The 10,317-nt window shown below is 44.2% G+C and overlaps 1 protein-coding gene across 4 annotated transcripts in view; it reads right to left on the bottom strand.

Annotated features, from left to right (window-relative positions):
• Window positions 1-244: 244 nt before the first annotated feature.
• srgap2 (SLIT-ROBO Rho GTPase activating protein 2) overlaps window positions 245-10,317 on the bottom strand; it is a 61,119-nt gene continuing 51,046 nt past the window's right edge. Inside the window, exons 13-23 of one of the 4 annotated variants that reach the window (XM_080025662.1) lie at window positions 10,012-10,072; window positions 9,689-9,766; window positions 9,463-9,597; window positions 9,033-9,138; window positions 7,319-7,543; window positions 5,954-6,033; window positions 5,305-5,503; window positions 4,597-4,770; window positions 4,246-4,453; window positions 3,654-3,764; window positions 245-3,388 (exon numbers count right to left, since the gene is read on the bottom strand). In XM_080025662.1, coding sequence (XP_079881788.1) covers window positions 2,855-3,388; window positions 3,654-3,764; window positions 4,246-4,453; window positions 4,597-4,770; window positions 5,305-5,503; window positions 5,954-6,033; window positions 7,319-7,543; window positions 9,033-9,138; window positions 9,463-9,597; window positions 9,689-9,766; window positions 10,012-10,072 — 1,911 coding nt within the window. In that variant the 3' untranslated portion in view covers window positions 245-2,854. Of the gene's footprint in view, window positions 3,389-3,653; window positions 3,765-4,245; window positions 4,454-4,596; window positions 4,771-5,304; window positions 5,504-5,599; window positions 5,702-5,953; window positions 6,034-7,318; window positions 7,544-9,032; window positions 9,139-9,462; window positions 9,598-9,688; window positions 9,767-10,011; window positions 10,073-10,317 lie in introns of those variants that run through there. The other 3 variants (XM_080025664.1, XM_080025663.1, XM_080025665.1) reach the window with 3 other exon arrangements.

The following is a 10,317-nucleotide window of genomic DNA, read 5'->3' as shown; positions in this document are numbered from 1 at the left end:
GATGAACAACTTTTTCTCTCCAGACACTGATTCCGGTTCCACAGCTCAAGATATCTACTACTTAACCCAGATCTGACCCTCTTTTCCCCCTAATGTTTACACAAATGATAGATATGCATACTACTACCGTCTACTACTACCATATTGTTCAGTAAAGGGAACTCGGATGATTCTCTTAAATGAAATGGGTGATATTTTCATCTTTATTTTGATACAAACATTAAAGAATTCGCAAATCTTTATAGCAAGCAATGTTTATTAAAAAACAGATCTACTACAAGAACTACACATGGAATTATATAAGGCCTATTTGATTAAACTACTATTGCTATTACTGTACAATATTGTACCAAAAAAAGAGTGTACCTCTGTAATGTACAACATTGTATATACAAAGTACATCTGAACACAGGATTCTCCAGTAATACAGAGACAACTATAAATAGATTTGACATTACAGTCTTTTTTTCTTTTTTTAGTTCTGCTGTTTTCAAATGGACACCCAAAAAGTAAAAAATAAAATGCATATTCAATTTCTGACATATCATCCCCCACACGGTTAGTCCACACGCAAGCCAAGTTGTTCCAGTGCACGATGATTGATTTTTAGAGCGAAGAGGTTCCCAGCCTCCTGTTGACGGCACAGCCCGGACTAAAAACAAACTCACCCAGCCAACCAACCACATGCACATCTGTATATGTGTGAGAGTGTGTGTGTGTGTGTGTGTGTTGATAAGGTGAGTTTATCCGTCAGCACAAACACACACACCAAGTCACACTCCCTCGTCCCTCCAGTTGTCACGATGAGGTAAGAGCAACACAAATAGACCAGGTAATACACAAACAGTATACAGAGATACAAAATTAAAAGAACACTTGACAATTATAATTCATAACCTGGTAGATTAGACGAATGTAGTATGTGCTGTATTTCTGGGAGAAGGGGGGAGGAGGTGTGATATGAGGACACAAAGGTTAAAATTTAGATCAATACTTTTTCAAGGAGGTGAAATACAACACAAAAAAGGCTTTATTCAGTTTACCCTGAACGGCACGTGTCAGTGTTTGCAAAAAAAACGATTCACATATTCCTTAATTCATCATCAGATATAATTTGGTAAAAAGGTACATATTAGCAGATAAGATTGGAAAAAAATAAAATAAACATTGAAGTCCTTGGATTTGGGTTTTTCTCATCCTCATCTGCCACTGACCGAAGACGAGACTTTAATGCATCCCTGCAGGCTTTTTTTTTATTCTTTATTTTTTAAATCCAGTCCCTTTATGTGGGTGGGGTGAGGTGAAGTGCATACACATACTCGCATGCTCACACAGGCGCACACACATGCACACGGCCAGACACAGCAACACAGTTCCAACATTTCACCATTACATGTTTTTGAGTATTAATAAAACAGCTGGGAGAAAATTATAGACATTTAAAAATTAAAAGCATACTTTGCTTAAGAACGCATTGGATGAGGTGGTTGGTTGTGCTTCTATCTAAAAAACACTCCGCTCCATGCTTCCAGTTACCATCATGATTATTAAACATACATACACATCATTAGAATAATAAAAACCCTTTTTTTTGTTTACTGTTTTAAGTCTGAAGTATATAGTTAAAGGAGCAAGCAGTAACTTTGTTTAAAAGTTATCGTGTAGCTGGTACTGCAGATATATGCGCCGATGCGCTCAGCCATCTCACTATTGTGGCTGATGTCTACGTCCCCAGCATGCAAGGAAAACCTGAAAGGCGTCTTAGCTGCCACAAAACTCCACCACTACCACACACACACACATTTGGAGAAAATGTGTGTTTGCGTGTGTGCGCAGTCCAACTTTGCCTCTGCTGAGTTTCAGTGGTCCTCTACATACACCATAGAGCTGCAGCAAAGAGGCATCCTAATGCCACAAACTACCAGCTTTCATTATTTTTATTGCTATATTTGGATTTAGAATTACCATTGGCCATGTTTTTTTTTTTTTGCACTGCTCCTCCTATGCTCCTGTCGTGGTGCACTAAGTCTGAACAGCAATTCAGAATAAAAAAAAAATCACCAACATATCAAACACTGGAGGAAAGAGATAAAATAATTATATCACATGACTTACACCCATATTTGGCCCAGTTTTCTTCTCCATTCATCATCATCATCTCATACGTTCACCTCTGTCTTTCTGAAGCAGCAAGTCAGTGATGCGTTTCATTACTACACAGGCGAGAGCTTAGCTTTTCACAGTCTATTCTCAGGAAATCAAACGCTCCCTTTCCAGTCCGCTAGTCTTGGGTCATTAAAAAAGAAAGAAAGAAAAATGAAAAACCTGTCATGTCTACTATACAAAAATCAAACAGTGCTTTTTTTTGTTCCTCACTTAGATCTGTGTGTAAAAAGGTAAGTAACACTCTTATACGCTCACTCAAACACAATGTCAAACATCACAATCTGGTGTATGTAAAGTGTAGGTCTGTAGGTGTCCATCCTGAGTCCTTGTTCCCTTGTGAAAGATTCCAAAAAAATCCAGTGATCTCTGGAGTCTTTGGAGGTTTCAAAGTGTCTTTTGTCGAGAGGTGTTCACACATTCTACGCCCTGGGATAATTGACCTGTAGTAAGGCAGAGCTGCCAGGAGAGGGCAGAAATAGCTCTTGACACTCTTTGTTAAGGGAACATGGCGTCTGGAGCTTGCCTGGACACCAAGAAAAAAGTGAATGCTACACATGATGAGTAGTGGGTTAGGGTCTGTGAAACAAAGTGAAGTGCTTTCTGCACCCCTGGTAGAAGAGCAGTAAGAATTGAAGAAGTTTTATAAGAATCAGTATCACGGATCAGATTTGGGGGGGTAGAGTGCCCCTTAAGCCGGACAGGATTTGTCGTTAGACTGGGGCGGAGGTGGTGGAGGAGGGGTAGGGGGCACAGTGGAGGTCGGGGATCCCATTGCTGGACTGCCACCACCTCCATTCTTTGGGAAGACCACGGGCTTGGGCCTGGTGGCCGGGGGCCGCAGCTCCCTGAAGGAAGGGACGGAGGAGGAGAGGGGGGAGGAGGAGGAGAGAGAGGGGGATGTGGCGGAGGGCAGGGGGCTGCGCGGCTGGCTCTTGACCGGGCGGAAGGAGGAGGGCACGTCGCTGGCCGAAGAGGCGCTGCGCTGGAGGGGGTGGGCGTGAGACGAGCCGCCCTCGCTGTCCCGGAGCAGACAGGAGTGGAGCGGGCTGGAGGGCTCAGAGGCTCCCCCCCCTCCTCCACATCCTCCTAACCCTCCTCCCACACCTTTCAGCTGCTCCAGTGTGTCCAGGACCACGTCAGGCGCGTGTGTATGTTTGGAGACGCTCTGTCTCTCCAGTTTACAAAGCTCACTCAGTGCAGAGCTCATCACAGCCTCAATGTCCTGCAACGCAAGAGGTGGAACAAAGTCAAAATTGTGCAGTGGCAGATTCACATTAACATTTATTATTTTGTACAGCAGCTTTCTTAACACTGTTACAAAAGTGCTTCACAAGGAAAAATAAGGCAGAACCTATGTCCAGTAAGAAAACATGCAGACACACCTAGGCACAAAAACACATTATACTATCATAAGAAAGAACAGAAATAAAATGGGTATAAAAAGAGATTAGATAAAAGCACAGAAACAGTGATCACAGCTGTTGTACCTGTGAGCTGTGCTCCACCTGGGCTATGACCTCAGGGTCCAGTGGTCTATGGTTGCTGAAGCTCTTGGAGCGCCCTGCTGAAGTCGTCTTGCGTAGCTGTGGACTCTCCACCTAAATGTTCAAAATGCCCATCAATTAAAAGGCCCACTGTGTAGCTTTGGGTTGTGTCAGAGAAGTCAACATTTTTCGAAGGGTGTATTCTCATTTCTGACTAAACCAACTCTAAAGAAAATTGGATCCCTGGAACACTGTTTGAAGTTAGAATGCTACCTGTAAAGTTACTGTTTTACTGTTGTTGTTTACAGCAGCAGGGCCCACAGTTTGGTTTCCAGACCTATTCTAGAGTCTTATGTTTGGTTGAGGGTGCCTCAAAATCATTTTGTTTTGATTTATAATTATAGAATTATTCAATACCAAGAATTACATGTTGAGTAAATACGTTTTGTAAACTAACGGCAGGCTCTGCAAATCTAAACAAATCCCCCTCTCCACTGAAACCGTATAATACCGCCTTTTAACCTTTTTCCCTTATTTAAAACACAATTGGTCCATTGGCTAGGTTGATTTGTTGAAGGTGAGATGTTGACAGTACCTTGGTCTTGAGAGAGGAGTGGCGGGTGACTGAGTTGAGGATGCTGTGAGCGCTGACAGGTCGTTTGTCTCCCGTTTCTTTCACCAGAGCAGAGCCCACAGGGAGAGAAGCTGTCCTCACTCCTCCACTGGGCCCTGGGCCGCTGCTCTCACTCTCTGAGCCCCGGAACGTTCTCCTGATGCTCCCTGACTCTGGACGCTTCCTCAACCTGAGACAAGACAGAAATATTCCAGTCACTCCGTTTTTTAACCATTTCCTGTGTTTTTATGGTTTGATTATGGCGCCAAGTTGAATGATACATTTTGTCGTATTAAATGAAAAAAGGTGCAAATGAGAAAATGTGTGATTTACTGTGAATAGTCTGTAGTATCTGAACATGAGACACACTTGTTGAGGTTGGCCAGGTAGATGTCGGCCACGTGAGCCCCAGTGGGAGAGGCGGCGCTGCCTCTAGTAGACACCCTCTCCTCCAGCAGCTCCCTGCTGTCCACATCAGCCTTTGGACTTCCCCGGCCTCCGTCAGACCTGGAACAAATCAAGCAGTAGGATATTTTTTTTTTTTTTTTTTTTTTTTTTTTTTTACACCATTGCTGTGCTGTGTATCTTGCGCCAAAGCCAGCCAAGGGAGAGCTTGTCTCGAGCACTGATACAATCCTCTGAAAGACAAAGCTGACTTTAAGTACCACTCAGCTGCTCATTAGCAACTACTGTATGGGCTCTTGTCTGGTATCCAGACAAGAGCATATTAACTGCCTTAGCTACAGGGATTTCCAGTGAACTACTTTTGGTGTTAACTTTTGCTTTTGGTTAGATAAAAAAAAACCCTGATTTCTTTCAGTTTTTTTTGTTTATTGCTGTTTGCTTTGACACCCCGCATAGTTTGGATTTTTCCAAAACTCTACAACAGGTGGCTCTCTCTCAGTAAAATATATATATCAACCTTCACAACAGACTAGCGTTTGACAGGTTGACAGATACTGGCAACTTCTTTCATTTTATATTATGTTCCTCATGCAAATATAATTGATAAAGACTAGTAGTGTCTGAAAGCCATCTTACGTGTCTGCGACCACAATGTACTGGTGTGGGACCAGGCCATTCATTCCGTTATGGCGTCCCTCCCACCAGTCGTCAGAGGCGCGCTGGAACAGGAGCAGAGATGCGCCCTTCTTGAACGACAGCTCCCGCACCGTGCGGCCGGAGTAGTCAAACCGAGCCACGGCTTCTATCGGGTCAGACTCTGAAACAGCCAAGGACCCTGGGATTCAGAGGACGGACGGAAAGACAGACGCAGGGGGGGGGGGGGGGGGGGGGCAGAGAAGCAGAGGGGAAGGGAGCAACACATGGGAGAAAAGAGAGAGAGAGAGGGGTGGAGGAGAGGGGGGAAGCCAGATTAGTGCAAAGCAAGGTTAGTGCTGCCGTGTTTGGTGACTGCACAAATGTTAAAAGCGCTGAGCTGAGCAAGAGTAACAGAGTAGCATCATTAACAGGTTACAGGGAACAGGATGTGTGCTGGTTTTTAAATGGTTAGAGCCACGGTTACTGGTGAGAAAAGCAGCAGGAGCTCTCATAAACTGGTGTAACAAGAGGAAACTCTTCTCCTTAAGGATAGTACATAAAGTAATATTCAAATGTGTGTGTGTGTGTGTGTGTGTGTGTGTGTGTGTGTGTGTGTGTGTGTGTGTGTGTGTGTGTGTGTGTTATGCACCATCTTCGCTGGTGTGGATGACGGAGACGGTGTCAGGAGCAGGCTCTTCCACCAGAGGGGGCTCACATTGTGGACTGTCACTACAGTGGACACACAGAGGGCAGATGAAGTTAGAGGACACAAATATACAAGAAACCTCCCAGACTGAAAACATGTGTTGATGACTCACAGCCTCGACAACGTGTTCCTTTTGGAAATCACGCAAGCTCACACTGCGTGCAACACGGTAACTGTTTACTGTTGACATTCGCACACTCTCCTTGATATAATATTTTAGTTCAAAATGAGTCGTCTGTCTCTGCTTGGAATAGTTTTTTCCCCAGACATGCGTCGACAAAGCCAGGAATTAGTTATTAGTACAGACGATTGGGCACATCTGCCTTGATCACTCCACACTGCCAGGAGTAGTAATAATTATGGAGGGGAAATAGTGAATTTAACAGTTTATTTATTGATTTTGTTGGTTTGAGAGTAGCCACATTTAGCCATCAATCAATCAATATTGTGTCTGAAATAAACCACTTAAATTCCTTGCAATATGTATGGTTAAACTGTTGAATGTCCACTTGCCGAAGCTGCTAGAACATTTCACGTAAAGAGTACCTTATATATCACATTACCCAAAAAGGTAGCAACAGAGCCAGCTTTGCCAGAGTGATGATAATATGAACTGTCTTTCGAAAGTTGAGAGAAAGCAGCAACTTTAGCGTGATGTACGGTCTAAACAACTGAAAGTGACGGCCAGTAATTGCCATAACTGTTGCAGAGCCTTGTCATTACTATGAACAAAAATTTAAAGTTGTCCCTTTTGGGCTTTGTGGTGTGTGTGTGAGTTTGTGCATGCAGCTGATGCGGTCAGGCGGTGCTTTAATCTGTGTGATGGAGGGTAAGCTGATCCTCGTGGCCCCCCTAGACCTGAGTGGAGTAGACAACCCAGTCCCCCCCCCCCCACCATCACTCCACAGCAGACCCTAAATCAGTCCACTCTGCCCCCCCTCTTCCCTGGCTTCCTCATCATCTCCAAACCCCCCCTCTAGTTAGTTTCCAATTGGACATTCACTGCTGTCCTTCTAGCTTTAAAGCCCCTGTAAAACCCAAATCCACAAAATCCTTCTATGAAATTTAGGGATGATAAGCATCCGAAAAGAGTGAGGCATATTTATCAATCCAAATGAAAAGATATTGTCATTTTAGATTTATAAACTTGACAGATATTCGGTTTAAATCAAGCAGGTTTTTTACTATTATAGACCAGCGGCTTTCTCCAGCTGTTTTTAACAATTCAAAGTCCAACACTGCATGACATATTACCCCCCCACCCCCAACCCCCCTTCACATGTGCACTCTGGTCCCCCTTGTCCTCACCAGAAGTCATCTCCGGCTCCGGGGATGTTGTAGACGGGGCCCTTCAGGTCCTGCAGGCCGGGGAAGATGGTGTCATGGTGGATGATGATGGTCTTAATCAGCTCATTGACATGGGCCTGGCAGGAGACCTGGTCATTGCCTTCAGGGACCGACATCAGGGTGGGACCGAAACAGATGGCCAGGTTGTAGGGGTCCATCATGTTGTCCTCACTGTACTGAGACAGGCTGGGGGGGGGGGAAGGGAAAACAAAGTCTTACAGAGGGCACTACTACCTCATACTTTTTTTTTCTTGAACACATAATATACACAAAAGTGACTATGCACACAAACAGCCCTGTGACATGTCATTTGTAACCGCTGCTTGTGGATACACTGTGAATGTATGTCTGTGTGTCCGATTGCAAGAGGTCTAACAGTAAACACCACTAGTGCCCGAGCCTGTGTCCATACATCACTTCATTTGTACACAGTGTGGTGACAGAGGCTATCCAACGATGTGTGTGCCTTTCGCTGTTTGAAAAGAAGCAGGCGCACTGGGGCTGACTGTAAATCACTTAAGCAAAAAGAAGAAGAAGCTCTCTCCTTCTGTCTGGGACCGCTTGGTTTACCCAGGAGTCTCAAATATCAGGTCTTCACTCCCCTTTCGCTGCCTCCCTTTTTCTTTGTCATGTTTTTTAATGGATGGATAGGACGGCATGGAATGTATCTCTGTGTGTGTGTGTGTGTGTGTGTGTGCGTGTGTGTGTTTTAGTGGAGTTTGTCCTCGTCTTTTTAAATAGCTTGGGCTTGCGGACGTTGTTGGGACAATTCAGACACTGTGTCATTGGGATATACAAATAAACTTGACTTGGGGAGGAAATTACAACTATTCCTCTAGGAGGGAAACTTCCAGTTCCTTGATTAATAAAGAGGTAAGAATATTAATTTAATTCATTTCGGGTCATAACTAGCTCTCCACAAAAGGTTAGAGGATGTTTAGATTTAGTGTGAGAAGGCCAAGTTAGCCTCATTCTGTCGGTATGGAACTTCTGCGTGTGCATGGGGTTATGTTAACGCATCTGACTAGCCTGTGTTTGGTATTGTATTTGATTATCTCCCTTTTAGATTATTTTATATGACTTTTGCAAGTGACAGTTCCTTTTTTGTGGTTTTGTGTTTTTTTGTGCATAAACAATGATTTACTTTGATGGTATCTTATTGTGACCTGGTATTAGCATCAACTGAAAAGGTCTAGAAGTACGGTTGCCCTGCTGCACATGTGATTTAATACATATGATAGTACTGAAGAATATCTACTACCATCTTGCCTTGTTTGTGAGCTCGATTCACTATCCTCTTACCACCATTGTTTCCTCTACACTGAAATAGACTATTAGTGTTAAGCGCCTAGGTTTGTCACCATTTCTGAAAACTCCCAACAACCACCAAACATTTGGTTTCTTGAGAAATGTATGCCTCGGGGGATATTGCAAAACTCAAATACAAAAGGGTGTTGATCGTCACACCGGTTTTACTGTCAATGTGCAGTTGCCTTATGTAATGTGTGAGATAAATTCTTTAATGTTTCTCTTGTCATGACATGTGAAACAAAAATTACAATGTTGCCTTAACTACTAACCTTACTACTCCTAATCCAACCAGTCCAATACAGATCCTGTGTGTTTGTGTGTGTGCGTGCGCTTGTGTGTGTCTGTGCGTGCCTTTGTTACTCACTGGTTAAGGAAGGCAAACAGGTATCTCATTATGATGAGCGTTCTGTTTGGCAGAGACTGCAGACCTTTCTTAATGTGGACTGCCCGCTCCTGGAGGCTCTCCATCGCTGGAAAAACAACAACACACACATCACACACACACACACACACACACACACACACACACACACACACACACACACACACACACACACACACACACACACACACACACACACACACACACACACACACACACACACACACACACACACACACACACACACACACACACACACACACACACACACACACACACACACACACACACACACACACACACACACACAGAGACAGCCATGACACCCAGGAGATTAATCCGGCAATCAAGAAACATAAACACACGCTCGCAACAAACAAACAAGACAAAAGGGGGATGAGATAATACTCACAGACACAGGAAATGAGGTCATGGAAGACTTCCTTGGGGAAGAGGGCGTGCTCCAGGCCTCTGAAGTAGAGCTTTAGCACGCCGGCAATGGAGTCCATGTCGTGATCATTCTGCTCCCCTGACAGCGGGTCCTCACCTGCATCCGGATACGATCATAAGATATTAAAAGGACTGGATAAAACTCTGTTCAAAATGAACATGTTTTTGGGCTGTAGGATATGCCTTACCTCTCTCAAAGGCACTCTTGATTTCATTGACATCCACCTGAGAGCCTGACACTCTGAAGATGCCCTCGTGTTGCATACCTACACACACACATAAGAGGTGTTAGAAATAAAGACCCATTTTCCCCGCCCAATTATCATGGGTTTTACAGTTAGATAGATTTTTTTATGTTTGTATACAACTAATATGTGCCGGTAGAAAAAAAAATCCCAGTTTAATTCTATCCATAACCAATCACATTTGACACATAACAATGAGAGCAAATCATCAGTGCACAGGGGGAAAAGCTGATGACTATCAGTTGACGGGAGGATTTCACACACACCATGGTGACTGATGAAGCGGATGCAGCTCGCCACCATCAAAGGAATGACCTCACCGGCTTCCTAAAATGAAAGAGGGGGTAGAAGAAGAAATATGTCACGCCATGGAGCAATACAAGACAGGAGACAGGAGGTGTGGAAATCAGAAAAACCTTGCTGCTTGTCAGGAGGATTTCCTCACAGACGTCTGCACGAGCACACGCATCGGTGCACACATTTACGTGTGTGTGTGTGTGTGAGTGTGTGTGTGTGTGTGTGTGTGTGTGTAATGTGAAGGTAGGGGCACGGATGGGCGCAGTACCCAGCTG

This window comes from Ammodytes marinus (genome assembly GCF_949987685.1).
Source record: "Ammodytes marinus genome assembly, chromosome: 4".
Classification (NCBI taxonomy): Eukaryota; Metazoa; Chordata; class Actinopteri; order Uranoscopiformes; family Ammodytidae; genus Ammodytes; species Ammodytes marinus.
The sequence above is the reverse complement of the archived record's forward strand: the minus strand, read 5'-3'. Positions and strand labels throughout refer to the sequence as shown.